Raw genomic sequence first — 17306 nt, forward strand, 5'->3', positions numbered from 1 at the left:
GAACTGAAACAATGCTAGCAGAACATAGAGTTAATATATGCTAAATAATGGGTTGGAAGAATGAATTGACTGAGCAAAAGAATGAAGGGCTTCCCTGGTGGTGCAGTGGTTGAGAATCCGCCTGCCGATGCAGGGGACACGGGTTCGTGCCCTGGTCCGGGAAGATCCCACATGCTGCGGAGCGGCTGGGCCCGTGAGCCATGGTCACTGAGCCTGCGCATCCAGAGCCTGGGCTCCGCAACGGGAGAGGCCACAACAGTGAGAAGCCCACGTACCGCAAAAAAAAAAAAGAATGAATGAATATGTCTATGAAAGCCTGTGAGAACATAAAGTTGCTTCCCTTCCACATACTTTAGCTCTTATGTTTCATTGTTCCTCTTAATTTCACCTTCTTTACCAAGCTATTCTCTGTCCCATCAATCATATATATCCTTCAAATCCACTTAAAGTCTCATCTCTTCTCTGAACTCTACCTTGCTCCAACTCCCTAGAGTATATACCTCTACCATTTATCCATCAACATGCAGTGACCATCTGCTGCTCTACAAATTATTAATATAGAAGACACTAAAGAAATATAAGACAAGGCCCCAGGAACTCTCCATCTATTTCAAGAGAAACATACAGTCAGGAAATAATGAAGGAGCTGTGTGAGATAATGTCTGATCAAGAGCCAAAGTAAATAATAGAAGCAAACAATCAAAAATACTACAGGTGATTAAAATTAGGTATCTCTCCAACCTTTCACTGCTAGCCTCACCTCATTTGGTTCCAGTGATAAGCAACAATAACATCTCTCCTTCATATGTAAACACTTGTTCTGCTCTCCTTGCATTCTTAATGAATGGATTATTTTTATTCTTCAAAACCTAGTTCAAAGGTCACCTCCTCTACTGGGTTTCTCTGCTGTCTGTCCCCAACAAAATTAACCACGCTCCCCTTCGTACCTGTGAATACTCCTAGGATTACATTTACCAAGCATACACGGGTTAACCTTTGTGTTTCTCTCATTCTTACCAGACAGTAACAAAAGTTGATTGTGTAATGAATAGTTACAGAAAAGGTTTTGGGAACAACTAATCGTCTCAGACAGACATTCTGTCCCCTAAAACTAGCCAAATCTAAGACGGCCTTCCATGGGACTTCCCTGGTGGTGCAATGGTTAACACTCCACCCTTCCACTGCAGGGGGCACATGTTCTATCCCTGTTCAGCACAGAATGGCCAACAAAAAATAGGAACTAAGATGGTCTTCCATGTGAAATCCTGGCATGACACAGATTTATCTTTGATTGGACTCAAAATTTGTTGAACAGACCCCACCTCCATCCATATATAAATCGTTAGAGAAGAGGCATATCTCAAAAACTCCAGGGGAAGCCTGGGGACCTGAAAACCTATGGTGAGCACCTCATTGTTCTTTCTGTGAAAGAAACCTCAGTGGATCCCTGCATTTTGCTTAGATTAAAGTAGATTTTTCCCCATTTAAAATAAAGTACACCATTCAACTTTTCTGGAAGGAAATTTGGCCATACTTATTGAAACTTAAAACATACATATCCTTTACTACAGTACTTCTAGGAATAATACCTACAGCAATACTCCCACGTGTGTGAAAAAAATTTATAAGGATGTTCATTGTACCACTTTTATAATTACAAATTAAAATGGGAATGGATTAAATTTCCATCAAAAGGAAATGTAATGTAATGTAGTCATTAAATACATGAAATAAAATCTGTACTGACATATATGATCATCCATTATTTGTTAAGTAAAAAAGTAAATTTCAGAGCAATAAACATAATAGGTCTTATTTTTTAACATACACAGTTATATTTTGATGTTTGATTTATTATGTATACATGATAAACTAGGGATGTCTGGGAAGCCATTTGGGAAGGAGATGGAGGTGAAGAAGGATTGTAATTTTTCACTGTCTGCACTTTTTTTAAATTACACAAAGTATATCTTCCTGAAATACCCTCTATTCAAATGGTAGACATTGGGTAACATGATGTCTGCCACTAATAACTCACCTAATGAAGTGTTGGGAAATGAAAGAAACCAAATGATTTCACAAACAGCTAAGTCCTCATTGGTCTCTCAGTTGCCAGCCTCCTGGAGTCAAGTTTAAATTCCTACTACAAACTCACAGCTCATGAAAGGGTAAAATTTTTCATCATAGAAACTAGAGAAATCAACTGGACTTTGCATATTGTCTCACCTGTACATTTTGCCTAGTGAAGAAAAAGGTAACAGAAATGACTATGTTTCAAATAGAGCATTCTTTTTTTTCAAGTACCACCTTGTCTCAAAAAGGAAAAAATAGAGTGAAAGAATAACACTATTTTGTTGTTTCAGGTAGTAATTTGAACATGAAGGCTACGATTCTCCTGTTTTGTCTTCTAGGATCAACTCTATCATTACCAGTAAGTGAAAAATGTATATTTTATGAACCAACCAGCCTGAGCTGCATCTCTCTCTCTCCTTGCCCTCTGCTAAAACTGCTTCATGACCCATTCCTTTAGTTTCCTGTTTTTATTTTCAAAGTTGAAAGATGATAAACTAATGAAGTGTTACTGCATATTTCAATGTACTTACATTGTTAAAATACATCCAATCTATCGTGGATTGAGTGGATTAATTTTATAATAAATTAATTTTTATTATTATTTTGATTTATTTTTGAATAATAAATTATTGATTATTTAATTTATTTTGAATAATAAATTAATTTTGATTATTCTTGGCAGAGAAATAGGGTAGAAATTAGGAGAAAAAGGAATGCTTTAGATTATGTCTGCTCAAAGTGGATAATGATTCTACTTCCAAAAAGAAGTTAAGATTTTCTTGCCAACTAATTATTTTCTCATGACCAAAGATGTAAACTAAAACATTCTGATTTTTCTAATTGGAAGCATGAAACATCTAGATTGTATAAACTCTAAAATGTCTACCAAATCATGCAATAGTAAGGGAATATTAGAAAGCAGTCAATATTTTTTACTTAGAACATTTCATCACAAAACCTGTTCATATATAACAGTTTTTTGAACAAAAAAGAGCACTAGTATTCAAACGTGTATTCCAACTGTCCTTCAATATTTTATAGACATAATATGGGTGGTTTGGGTCTCTCAGTGAATTTCCCTTTGTTTGAGATGCTTCAGTGTGGACAATAAGAAAAAAAATTTAAATATTTACTATGAATTAGCAAAACAAAAAAGAAATAATTCTCAGTTAGGCCTCAAGCTCACTTAACACTTCCTTACTCATCCATACAATCAACAAATATTTACTGAAAACTCTCTGTATACCATATATTGTGCTAGTTGCTGAAGATACAATGGTAAGAAAAAAAGGCATGATCCTTCATGGTGTTTACAAGGGCTATAGATACTAAAAAATATTTTTAATGTTAAATTATAAATTATAACCATGATTCATTCTATGAAGGACCTGAACAGGGTGATCTTGGGGGAAGGGGATGGAACAAAACATGAATAACCAACCTCCTTCTTATTTCATTGCAAATATACATTTGTCGGGCTTCCCTGGTGGTGCAGTGGTTGAGAGTCCCCCGCCAATGCAGGGGACACGGGTTCGTGCCCCAGTCCAGGAAGATCCCATATGCCACGGAGCGGCTAGGCCTGTGAGCCATGGCCGCTGAGCCTGCACATCCGGAGCCTGTGCTCCACAACGGGAGAGGTCACAACAGTGAGAGGCCCACGTACCGCAAAAACAAAAACAAAAACAAATATACATTTTTCCTTTAAAGAAGTCGTCTACAAAAATGTGATGTTTAAACAAGGTAAATTAGGAAGTTAAATTCTTTGTAAAACATGGATTTTGCGCTTCACCGAAGAAGTTTGTCAAAAGGTTCTTCTAAATAAGGTGTCTCTAGTGAATTTAAATTACTATAAAATTTGTAAAGACCCAAGACAAATAAAACTTTCCTGGAGCACAGCTATCATTCAAAGCAGATTGAGGAGTGCTGTGCAGGTTAATGCAGATTGGGAGCACAGTTAGAAACAGTGGTGCAGGGAATGTGGGAAGTAACATTAAAATGTCTATTAGGTATAGTATCGTATTTATTAAATAAAACTCAGGACACATAGACAAGGTTTTAAAAATGATTTGTACATGAATTTATTGAATTATCATAAAGGTATATAAAATGAATCGAACACTTAAAGCAGCCTAGCAATTGTTTTCAGTAAATCAAAAGTTTGGGAATAGGGTACATACTGGAGATGGGACAGGTTGCATACTCAGAAGAATAGTCAGGCTAGGCCTCAAAAAGAAGGTGAGCTCGAGCAACAACATGAAGCTGGTGATAAAGTGAGCCAACGATGGGGGAAAAAGCATTCCAGACAGAGGGAACAGGTGGAGATGAGGCTCTGAGGCAAGAAGCAGACTTGAGTGTCCCAGAGACAGCAAGTAGCCTAAATAACAGTAGGAGAGTGAACAAGAGAAAATCAGGTAGGATGGAAGGTCAGAGAGGCACTGGGGGCCCAGGGCCTGAGGGCATTTTAAGCCATTGTATTGTCCCTGGCTGAAAAAGAAGTCAAGCCACGGATTGAACAAAGACGTAAACACACCAGACTGTTGTTTTAAAAGGATCCCTCTGACTGCCATGCTGACAGTGGATTGTAGTGGATGAAAACACATTTGCAGAATTTATACTTACATAATCTTAAGGCTTAAAGGGATCCCTAAGGACAGATAGTACCAATCTTACCTCTTACAACTGAGAGAAAAGACCGAAGTGAAATCAAGAGTCATTGGTAGCTCCAGGATATATCCAAGTGATCCAAGGGTTAATGCAGTGCTGGGGGGCCCACAGCACACTGCCCTTGGGGATGCAGCCAGGAGCAAATGCCAACCAGAGTCAACCTGGCCAGAGAGCTTCCACCTGAATGCAGATGGAATACAAAGAAAAACAAATAGAAGGATTCATTTCTTCAAGGACTAAAAGCACTTGCAGGGATCCTAGTACAGGCTCTGCAACTCAAAATATCACCTTGGCAGCTGACACTGTTTCTCACTTCCCTCATCTATAAAACAATACAACTAGGTCAATTGGATTCAAGGAGATTTTTACCCCTAATATTCAGTTATTCTCAATACACTAGGAAAATACCCTGGCCAGGAATGGGACAGAATTTCCATTACAGGAAGTGACTTTTCAGGCACGAGGTAAAATTAGGAAGCTTTGTGAAAATGCAGTAGAAATCATGGCAGCTTACCTTCAAGCTTTGGGAAAAAGCAAATGTGTATAGAGCTAAGGTGTGGACTATATATTTCATGTCCTGGAAAAGGAGGAAAGCACTTTCAGAAAAGAAATGGGAACCTAGGAACTACCTCCAGAAATCCATGTGCCCTATCTCACCCTCTGTCCCTCCCCAGAGCACCCCTCCTGGTCTGGCACTTTTCTGCTCCACAATTCCATCTCCTGTCATGCACAAAATGTTCCACGGAGTTAAAACTGCTCCAAAACACACAGAGGCTAAAGACAGATGTTTTTGCATTTGGGTCAACTTGTTACCTCCTGGAAATAAATGGATGCAAAACCTCAAACACAACCCTGCTTCTGCAAAAATTTGTTATCACAGATGCAGCTCAACCCTGCTTTGGTAGTTCCTCCAACAAAGCTGGTTCCAGGTCAGGCAACACTGCTAAACCAACAACAGCCAAATCAGGTAAGAGTCCTACAATGGGGAACATTTACAGACCAGCAAAGGAAACATGTTAAGACTAGTGGATTTAAAATCAAGATTCAGCCAAAGTCTCATGACTGAGCAACAGAGTGAAAAGCTTTATTTGGGGGAAAATAAAAACAAGAAAATACTTGTTTTCAAAACTTTGAGCAAGAAAAGCAACACATCTTCATTCTTTTTCCTTTTGTCTGAATAATAATTTGGTTTAGCAACCAAATCTAGTAAACTCTGAAAAGCAATAACTACACCTATTGAAACAGCTTGGTCGTCTATGCCCTTGAAGTGCTGTGACTTAATCATGTATGGCATTTGCCAGAACTAGCAGGGATTAAGAAGTAATCTATAAAAATAATTGCAGATTTCCTCGTGGTTTTCTTAAATTTCATTGTTGCTGATGAGCTGATGTGTTACTGTAAAATCTGTCTTTGAAACATATTTAAATACATATGAAAACTGCATGGTCTCCTGGCTACCCACCCCCTTCTTCCCACCCTTGCTCTATTCAAAAGGACCTCTCCTTACCTATGTCTAGACTTTGTGAAATAGTACAATAATACCAGTCTAAAGTTCTCTTTTTGGTCTATGGACATTATACAATACTCATGTCAGTAGCTGACCTCCCTCCTTAAGGAACTAGAAGCTCTGGGGACCTTCTTTGAAAAATAATACAAAGTTAGATATGTAAAATTAGTTACTAACGTGAATAATTTATAATTAGATAAGAAATAAGAGTAAATTACATATTTTTAAGCTGATAAATACCTTAAACTTGACACATTGCTAGAGTGCCTCCTAGGGCCACGGAAGGGGGCAATGTTAGTGAGAGGCCCTGAAGCTTTACCTTCGTGGTAAATCCACCTGTGACTGGAGTATAGGTTACTTGAGGATATCCTCCACTGACAGGACTGTAAAACCAGACAAGCTCTTGTCTCACACATCAATTTCAATGCCCTGCAGGTCTTCCCTTCTTTAAGTCTAATTCCATTGACACAGATGCTCACACTGGGGTCAGACCTGCAACTGGTAAGTACTCTTTTTTATCATTTTAATATCCATTGTTAAATAAAAATAATACCTAATGTGGAGGGTATGTGTGTGTGTGTGTGTATCCATAGATGTACACATGCACACATATTCATTGTAGTGACAGAGGAAAGTCAAAGAGAGTTCAATGCTATTCAATACATCATTAGAAAATTTTCTTAGCAAGAGAATCTCTAAAGGAATTAATCTAATTCTTAAGTCTTTACTTCTTTAGTTCTTCTCACCTCCTCTCCGAGCTCCCCTCCCCATTCCTCTGACACATCTTCCTCATGACCCATACAACATCCACATACCCACACAAACACTATGACTGCTCTCATTGCCCCAAAAACAAGAGCAAACAAGAAGAGGTAGACATATCTACATTCTTTTCATAGAATATCTGTATAGTTTAATCTGTTTGGGGGATAAAATAATGTTTCTTTCTTGCTTAAAATGGATTTTTCCCACTGGTCTGATTTAAATATAGTACTAGACCATATTCAGACTAGATACTTTATTCTGAGCCTCACAATTTTCTTGGGGATACCTATGAAGGAACTCAGTCGTTCATAAGAAAGTCATCAGAAAAATTCCAGGAACCCTTGCTGTTGCAGCCAAAAAGGGAAGGCAAATATAGAATCACTTAAGTAATCCTCAGGAGAATGGGTTAAATGCCAAAGAAAAACTTAATATGAGAAAATTAGTCCTGGACTTGATTGTTGTACTAGTAGATTAAACAAGTCTTTGAACTTCATTTCTATATCTAATTCCAAATGCAGTGTAGTATACTATATATTTGCATAGCTAATCCTCCCTTTTACATTTATTAAATATGAATTCGGGTCCTGGATGTTTGAACTGAAACAACACAATGAAAATCTTCCTCGTTGCCCTACAGCTAAATCCTGCTGCAGGGATGGCACCTGGTACCCAGACCCTCCCACTGACCCTGGGGGGATTGAAGGTACAGCAGCAGCTGCAACCACAAGTGAGTTCAAAGACCTACTAAGTTTAACAATGGGGAGCATTTTCCCTCAGGTGAAAGCCTAAAGGGGAAGAAAGAATATTTTCAAGGTTCTTTAAAGTTCTACCCTGATAATTTGCAGAGGGATGTCCTACTAAATTTAAAGCAGTCTTTGGCAATTTGGTTCTTGCTGAAATCCCATGAGAACACACCAAGAAAATAGCATGCTGCCCCATAACCTCTCTAGAATACATTTGTAATAGGTAACAGGAAATATGAAGAGTTGGGGAAGATTGAGAAGTAAAGAATAAACGGGGGGATTGAGAGGTATCAGGATTCTTCTCCAGCTTGCTCTGTTTCTATTGAAGACCTTCTGGGTGACCAAAATCATTCCAAAGAAAAAATAAGAGATGGATAAAGTCTATTTCCAGCAAATCTAATCTCATCCTTTTTGTGTGCTTTTTTCATGACTCCTCTCGAGTCCCCAAGGGTTCTCTTGTTCCTTCTCTCCTGCCATCATTATTTGCTTTCAGGAAAACCCCCCAAAAAACCCTCACATGAAGATATAAATGACATACGTAGGACATCACCTCTTTCCAAAGTGTTTGCATTTTAACTGCAAAGTCCAAATTTTGTCTTCTTGGAACTTCTCTAAATAGTTAAATTACTCTAAAGAAATATATAATGATCCCTTTATGACTAAATTGGTTACTGTTAACTAATTCTCCCTAACACATGACCTCAGCCCCTATCATTCCCACATAATGGTATAATTTTTTGTAGAAGCTTCCTTGATTATTACATACATAGTATATGTTAACTATAGAGAATTTAGAAAACACAGATAAGGAAAAAGAAAAAATAAAATTTACCCATAAGCCTACCAGCCAGAATTAAACACAGTCAACATTCTAGGTTATGTCCTTCCACTCTTTTTCTATGCATATAAGTACACTTTTTAAAGACAATATGTTCTTACTATATCTGATGTTCTATAATCTAATTTTTTCACTTAATACATTTTGAATAGTCTTTCCTATATTTTGAATATTCACTTATAACATTGTGAATCACTTATAACATTGTTTTTAATGATTGCTAGTATTCCATCATATTGAAAACATTGGGGTTTTTTCCAAAATTTTTGCTGCTATAAACAATTCTACAGTGAACATCCTTTGACTAAGTCTTTGACCACTTCAGTGATTATTTCTTTAAGACCAGTTCTTAGGAATAGAATTTGTGGGTCCAAAGATATTCAAAACTGTAAGAATTTTAATACACATTCCCAAATAGTGAAGCATGACTATACCCTAACCATCTTCCTACCACTATGGACACGTCCAACTTATAGTAGCAAGCTTATATTAATTAGTAATTATAATCAAAGCTGAGTTTAATTGACAAAATTATTTTAAGCTGCTCAATTTAAATTCTATATCATATGCAACTAATACTTTTTTCTGTGCCTTTTGTCCAAAATAACAACACAAGAAACTCTATACTGCTTCATTTATTCATATTTGTAAAAATATGTAATATAACTAATTTTTACATTTCTTTTTTTAATATTGATGTGTATACCTGTCTATCAGTCATTACTTATTCCTTACAGATATATTAGAGCCTTCACTCAAAGTATCTGCTGCTTATTTATATCTTAATAATAAAAGTCATCCTCAGAAAAAGACTAGAGAGAGTAGCAAATAAAATGAGAATCTCTTTACTACATGACCCTGGTGTAATCCATCTGCCAATTGCCCAGGTTCAGTTTCAATTGCTGGCCTGCTCTAACCTGGAAGTCAGGCTTAGTACATCTTCATATCCACCAAAGAATATATCCACCGGAGTCAAAGGCATATGTGGGCACTGTAGATGTTACTAAAGATTCAGTAGAGACGGTTCGACATTCCACGCTCCCCAACATGCAATAATATAAATCAATCCTCGTTCTCTGTGAGGATTCTTTGATGTCTCTAGGCTATGCCACCACCAAGGTTCCCCACACATGCCTTCTCCTGCGCAGCCCCAGTCCCTCCGACCCTGTCTCTCCCTATGTAGAGGACCTTACATCCCTGCCAGAAACCTGGGCAGCTGCCCACAGCGTTCATTTATCTAAGGCAGGCCAGAGTGGCTAAGAGTGAACTCTAGAACGCCAAAACTTCTGGTCAAATCCCAGCTCTCCACTTACTACCTATGTGGCCAAGTTACCTAACCCTCTGTGACTCCCTTTCTTCATCATATAGAATAGAGATTAATTAGAATCTACCACTAGAGCTGTTAGGATTAAATGAGTAAATCTACATAAAACATTTAGAACAGTGCCTATACATGGTACTCATTCAATATGTGTTAGCTATTATTATTTCAAACAATATCTCTGTCGAAAACTAACACTTTTTCTCCTTGTTACATTGGTGCTACATTACTTAATTCTTACAATACATTTTTTACTTAGACATTTGTGGTTTCCTTTTGTATCTTTCTTTTCCTTCCAATTTGCCTTTAAAGAAGAAATTTCAATTTTGTTTTCTCCCAAATCCTGTGTCCCTTCCCTTCAATCCACTTTTCCATTGCCACCCTGAAGATGAGTTGCTATTGGTCAGTAGCCAGGGATCTGACAGAGAGTAAGGCTTTTTCTTAAATGTGTGTACTTTTTACCTTTTGGCATTATGGGTGTTACTGTACAAACTTCTTGAGAAATAATAAAGTTAAGAGTCTTTTTATAAGACTTTCAAATCTTTTAGGTCTGGAATATTAAAAGTCCCATTTTGATAACTTTTGTGACACTCTATGAGTTTCTATAGAAATAAAAATAAACCTTAAAACCCTAGTTCTTTCTGACAGACCCCATGGTTAGTTCTTAGAGTGCTAGAGCACACCAACACCTCACCCAGATCTTTCCAACTACAAATCCATAACATGTACGCAGTTATCAGTGACCAGTGTGGTATTTCTCACTTAGCTCTAAGAACTCTGTTAGGATGAGCGTTGTTGAACAATATCAACCAAAATTTCCTTCCAGTGTTCTATTTTAATATCAAAATATCCAGGCAACAATTATGAGACTAAGTACACATGCTTCAAGAAATCGTGATATTTTAAAATATCCATTACATGTTTTAATGTATCTTCTGAGATGTCATATAAAAGAAACACATGGATTTTATCAACATGATTGCTTGGAATAATTTTAGGTTTGGGATAGCTTGAAATCAAAGTTATTTTTTGTTCATCCAATTTACTAACTTCTACCTTTTACATGTGCTGCTTTGGACTGGTTTCTAAATCTCTGGGTCTAATCTTTTTACAAACTGGATGAGTTCCAATTCCCGTCCTGCTCTGTGAGTCCATATATATGATCATAGATGATACATTAAACAAATATCTATTCAGTAAATATTGTATGCTTTTTAAAAGTCTCAATATTTATATCACTACCAGAACTTACCTTTTAGTATATTTTTTCCTATGTCTCTCACTCTTTTTTCAGGTGTTACCAGTTATTGTAGCACACCTTGGAGCCCAGGTAGGATTATTTTGTAAAATGATTTTTATTTTAAATCATCTTAGTGTGAAATATTTCATCCTATCTCAATTCACCAGATAGTTGCCAAGTTTCCTATTTACTTTGCACTGTATGGACACTGATAATAACAAGAATAATTATTGAGCACTTACTATGTGCCAGGCACTGTTCTAGTACTTTTTATTTAATATGTATTATCTCATCTAATTTTCAAAACAACCTTTTATAGACAATACTTTTATTTCTAATGTAAAGATGAGTAACTGGCAATACTTACAGTTAGTTATTTATTTACAATCACACAGTTAGTAAATGTCACAGATGAAGCAACCAGTCAATCCTTTAAACCACACTGTTAAGAAAATATTAAATTAATGGGCTGATCTAATAATTAATGATTTGGGGGATTTTTATCTCAAATTTATTTATTAACTATATATCTTTTCCCTAAAAATGACACACTTTCCTCTCTCTCTATTTTCCTTTGTGAAAGGTAATTCTTGAGATCACTGATAAAATTACCAAGACCCAAGATCAAATATGAACATCAGATGGCAGCTATTACTTCTAAAAGCAGAATCAAGTATAAAATTCATATTAACTCTTAATTCCACATATGGGAACACATTCCAAGGAAATAATCTGAAATACAGCTAAGGTTTATTTACAAATAAATTCATCAAAATAATTTTATGGTAGAGAAGAATATTAGGTGCAACCTACATTTAAACAAAAGGAAAATTATTACGTAAACTGTACAACATAAAATCAAATACTTTGTGACCATTCAAAATTATATTTATTAAAATTTGTTGGTAATGTGGTTAAATGATTGCTGTGTAGTATTAACAGAAAAGGTAAGACACGTTGTAAAAATTACATGACTTCTAGTATGTAAAAAAGAAATGTTTGAAAAACATCTGCAAGAAAAAATATCACATTCTGCATGATGGGATTTTTTTTATTGCTTTCTGCATCTTCCAAGTCTCCCCTCATGTGTATCTATTACCTAATTATAGAAAACATGTAACTTCTGTAATGCAGAAGACCTCCCATCATTCAAATAATAAACGTTAGTAGTTCAATGTCATGTGTTAACTTGAGTTTTGTGATACAAATCACAAAGGCAGTTTAAATTATTGTTGAAAATAAACACATATCTCTTTATAATATTTATAACTATTTTAAGTTTTTAAGTTATTATAATATATATAATATATATATTGCCTCAAATATATTAAACCTTGCCTCAAATATATTAAAAATCTGTCTAATAACCTGTGTTATTTTCTTTTTAGGGTGCTATCCTAAGCTCAGAGGAATTGGTAAAAAGAAAAATTAATTACTAGTATTTCAAATTCCTTTCACTGCTACCACAATGCTGTTTTCTATCGTCATATAGCCACTTTTGACCACAACCCCTAAATCTGGTGCATACTATCATAAACTGAACACTTTTATAGGTCCTCACATTAGGTTAGCTTTTGTCTAGCTGGGGATTTCATCATCCTTCTCCAGCTACTTGTCCCCATTAATTTGACTTAGCTTTTGTTTTCCACATATTGATGTCAGATTCAGTTCTATCCAGAAAGCCAATTCATAGTTTAAACTTTGTATTGATTAAAATGTAGGATTGTAAGTTACTGAAATGCATGCAGATTTAGAATAATATACATATTGATATTTAGCGCAGGAAGGATTAATTTTTTGACTTAAATGTTTAATGTTTATAGAAAAATTTATTATTTTTCTAGCATCTTATGGCGATGAATGAACTCTTCTCTATACATATGAATAACTAGAGGGCTGACCCTAAATAAAACTCATAGTACCATTACTAGGCATTTCTATGCATTTCCGCATAAGTCATTTTCAGAGAAAAATTATTTGAATTAATATGGTATCTAAACATGACACTGAAGTAAAGAGTTGAGGCAATATCTGGGAAGACAGTTTTTAAACCTCTATTATTAAAAAGGTAGGGATTTGCCTAGACTGTCCATGAATAAAATCAAGTAACAGGGATGTTTTGCCAACACTGATACATGAATACCCATATCAACCAGTTATTGACCCGATTCTATAAAACAGGCACCTTAGTAGATTTTTTTACATGTGTTGCCTTTAATCCTCACCAGATTACAAAATAGAGATTTTTTTACATGTGTTGCCTTTAATCCTCACCAGATTACAAAGTAGAGTAGAGATACCAACTTTATATAAAAAGAAACTGAGACTCGGAAAGCTTAAGCAAATTAGGTCCGAAGGTCAAAAAAATAAAAGTAAATCCAGATTGAAAACCATTTTTCTATCCACTATACTAGTGGATAGAAAAATGGTTTTCTTTTTCTTTTTTTTCTTTTCTTGGTGAAACTCACAGTAATAGCTATATTTTTTATGTAACTAACACACACACACACGTTTTATGAACAAATATTTACCCTTAGTATATATAGTGCACTGGTAATTTATAGTCTATTATTTTTGCCTTATTTTTTAATGATGGGCACCACTCACCTTTATTTTATTTATTTATTTATTTAGCTGCATTGGGTCTTCGTTGCTGCACGGGCTTTCTCTAGTTATGGCGAGTGGGGGCTACTCTTCGTTGCGATGCGTGGGCTTCTCATTGTGGTGGCTTCTGTTGTTGCAGTGCATGGACTCTAGGCACACGGACTTCAGTAGTTGTGGCACGTGGGCTCAGTAGTTGTGGCTTGAGGACTCTAGAGAGCAAGCTCAGTAATTGTGGTGCATGGGCTTAGTTTCTCCGCAGCATGTGGGATCTTCCTGGACCAGAGCTTGAACCTGTGTCCCCTGCATTGGCAGGCAGGTTCTTAACCACTGCGCCACCAGGGAAGCCACTTTCTTTATTTCAAATGTATGAAAGTCCCAACTCCCAATTTGAAATTTTCTGTACTCTACTCCTATCTCTCACTCAGCATAAGTCTAATTCTGGTTCCAATACCTCATAAATCTAAGACAGTGTTTTCCAAACATCAGTCCTGGACCATCAAACCAGGACAACTTGGAGAGCTGGTTAAAAATGCGTATTTCTGCCTTCCAGATGGTGCTTATGCAAACTAACAATTGAGATCCACACTCAAAGAAATGGACCTGTATCTTAATTTTGAATTCTCAATGCTTTTGATTCTGTGAGAATGCTGTCAGAACTGAGAGGTCCCAGAGAACTGGTTCTTGCCTGAACTCTCTCCAAAACCAGCAGATTTCAAATTATTACTTCTTAGGAAGAACTTTTCACAGTAATTTATTCCCAGGGGAAAAACAACAACAACAAGTGTAAGTAGCAACAACATTCATTACCAGTGGGCAAATCACTGACTGCCCAAAAGAGAGAAGACCCACTGAGTAACCTCAAGGAATACACCAGTGGCTGAATTGCCAAAAGAAACGTTTCTGACTGAATATTCCAATGCCTTTGAAAAATACGTCAAAAGAAACTTGAAGGGGTGAAAACCATGAGATAAGAATTGATTAATCTACTTGAACTAATTTTTCCATTAACTTTTAGTCTCTTAAATTACTCTAAAAAGAAATATGGGCAAAGGAGAGATGATGCTTTAGGTCAACAACAGAAATGCAGCCCCCTGTAATTGTATGGATTTTCTCCCTTAGTTCTACCTCCAGATACACCTGATATGAACAAATGATGCATTATTCCTCTTCCTGTGACTGGCTTGATTCTGGCTTTCCCTTTCTGAGGAAAATGAAGCACAGCAAGGAATCCCAGTAATGAAAACAGCATCAGGCTTGGCTTGGGAGAGGGAGGGATTTCCTCTGAGGAACGCTCGATCTTTACTGTTTTTTCTGACTCTACCCTCTCCATCTGTAAATCCTACCAAAACTTGCTGCCCTCAAGGAAGAAAAAGCTGGTTGACCACCTTTTAACTGTGTTCCTTTGACTTTGTTTTCTATTTCCTTCTCTCATTCCAGCCAGCGACCCCCCAAATCTTAACAGGATTTATCTTCCATCCCTTGTTTCCCGGAGCCATCCTGCCCACCAGTCAGGCTACTCCAGATGTCCAGAATGGAATCCTTCCTGCAGGACAAGCAGGAGTAAATCCTGCCATCCGGGGAAACTCAGAGGGCCCCTTCCCAACTACCAGTGGCACAGATGACGACTTTGCAGAGACCACCCCTGTAGGCATCCAAAGGGGCATACAGACCACTGAGGAAACCACCACAGGGTCACCAAAAGGTAAGTTCTCCAAGCCAGGAAAGTGCCCCAGGGCCGTGAAAGTCATCTGCAGAGTGAGAGAGGAGTTCTTTGTCTTGCCTTGACAAATACAGATCCCAGTAATATCAGGGAGCCCCCTTACTCACTCACATTTGATTACAGCAATGTGAGGGAGTATTTTTACTGGGCTACCAACCCTATTGGATCTATCCAGAAAGAAGACATTTAATTGCTGGCATAATTTACTTTCCATGTTAGGTCGGAGCTGGAAATATTTGGAAACAGACAGTGTTCTCCATTTCCCATCCCCCCCGCACCCTTCAAACACACACAGGACACAGTTAATCAATCAAGATACTCTTTTCCACTCACTAAGCATGGATGAGCCTCAGAACCTTCCTAACATAGGGAAGGTTCTGAGGCTTCAGAAGGTTGCAAGCTGCCACTAGCAATAGACTAGAATTAGTGCAATGCATGAACCCATGTGCCACTCCCCTCAGATGGGACTTAAGAAATGTTGCAAAAATCAGCTCTTCTAGTACCAACAGACAGAGATAATCATTTAACCTGTGAGGATGTCCAGACCCACATGTCCCAAATATCCAAATGGACAAAAGAATGATTTGCTATTGATACTCTTGCTCCAAAAAAAGAAATTTTGATCTCAAGTAAAACATGTTTGAATTCAATATGCCTTTACCTACATTTAAAAAGTGTCTTTTTTTCTTCCAGGAATTTAGTAAGCTGTCTCAAATTTTTTCAACTAAGCCACCTCAAATGTGGTGATACATAAGAATCATTTTCATTGATCATATTATGGAATAGACTGAGACATACTGGAGTGTATCAGAAGAAATTAATTCTTAGTTTACCTAAAAATTTTTTCTTGAAATTTCAGAAGATATACACTCCTGGGGAATACTGACTTCTGACAAAGAATACTAATTAAATGGATAAATTTATCTTTAAAATATAACATTATGCCACCTTAGACCCAGAAGATATGTATATTAAAATGTATTTTGAAACTGACTCTTTTTCTTCTTTGCGGGTGAAAGAAAGTTGGACAATTTCAGAAACTCCATTACTTCAGGATACTTAGATGGTACTCTTGGTCTAGACTTTCTTTGGAAGCAGACAATGCTGCAGTCATGGGAGTGGACATCCAGCTGTGTAAGAAGAGTTCTAATTTCCTCACAACTACCTTATGACCCACTCTATCCCATAAGAGCCACAAATTTAATTTTTAATATTCAAATTAAAAGCAAATTACATATGCATCTAAAATATGCAGTGGAAGTCAAGAATTATAATTCATATTGTCTGTCCTCAAGTTGCTTATACACAGAGCTAGTGATTATGGCATTTAATTGTTAATTTGGTATGCCTAAGTAAGAAATGAAATTGATAAAATACCTGCTAAAGAGCTCGAGGAATCATGTTCCCTGACTTCAGACTATACTACAAAGCTACAGTAATCAAAACAGCATGGTACTGGCACAAAAACAGACATACAGATCAATGGAACAGGATAGAAAGCCCAGAAATCAACCCATGAACCTATGGTCAATTAATCTATGACAAAAGAGACAAGAAAATACAATGGAGAAAGACAAGTCCTTCAATAAGTGGTGCTGGGAAAACTGGACAGCTACATGTAAAAGAATGAAATTAGAACATTCTCTAACACTATATACAAAAATAAATACAAAATGGATGGATTAAAGACCTAAATGTAAGACTGGATACTATAAAACTCTTAGAGGAAAACATAGTCAGAACACTCTTTGACATAAATTGCAGCAATATCTTTTTGGATCCACCTCCTCGAATAATGAAAATAAAAACAAAAATAAACAAATGAGACCTA

General features: G+C 36.6%; 1 protein-coding gene across 1 annotated transcript; it reads left to right on the forward strand.

Annotated features, from left to right (window-relative positions):
* The first annotated feature begins 2377 nt into the window (after positions 1-2377).
* Positions 2378-16176, forward strand: AMTN (amelotin). The gene is made up of 8 exons (XM_027087725.1): positions 2378-2431; positions 5618-5704; positions 6680-6745; positions 7647-7736; positions 11206-11241; positions 12540-12566; positions 15193-15457; positions 16169-16176. Exons 1-8 carry the CDS (start codon positions 2378-2380, stop codon positions 16174-16176), a joined length of 633 nt encoding a protein of 210 aa, XP_026943526.1.
* Positions 16177-17306: the final 1130 nt, after the last annotated feature.

This window comes from Aethalodelphis obliquidens, unplaced genomic scaffold, assembly GCF_003676395.1.
Source record: "Aethalodelphis obliquidens isolate GAN/ISIS:26980383/991018 unplaced genomic scaffold, ASM367639v1 scaffold59, whole genome shotgun sequence".
Taxonomy (NCBI): Eukaryota; Metazoa; Chordata; class Mammalia; order Artiodactyla; family Delphinidae; genus Aethalodelphis; species Aethalodelphis obliquidens.

Excerpts from the sequence above, each read along its gene's own strand:
- AMTN (XM_027087725.1), top strand. The coding sequence starts at position 2,378 with ATGAAGGCTACGATTCTCCTGTTTTGTCTTCTAGGATCAACTCTATCA. Across the intron at positions 5,705-6,679 it reads ACCAACAACAGCCAAATCAG|GTCTTCCCTTCTTTAAGTCT; the intron begins GTAAGAGTCCTA and ends AATGCCCTGCAG. Across the intron at positions 7,737-11,205 it reads AGCAGCAGCTGCAACCACAA|GTGTTACCAGTTATTGTAGC; the intron begins GTGAGTTCAAAG and ends CTCTTTTTTCAG.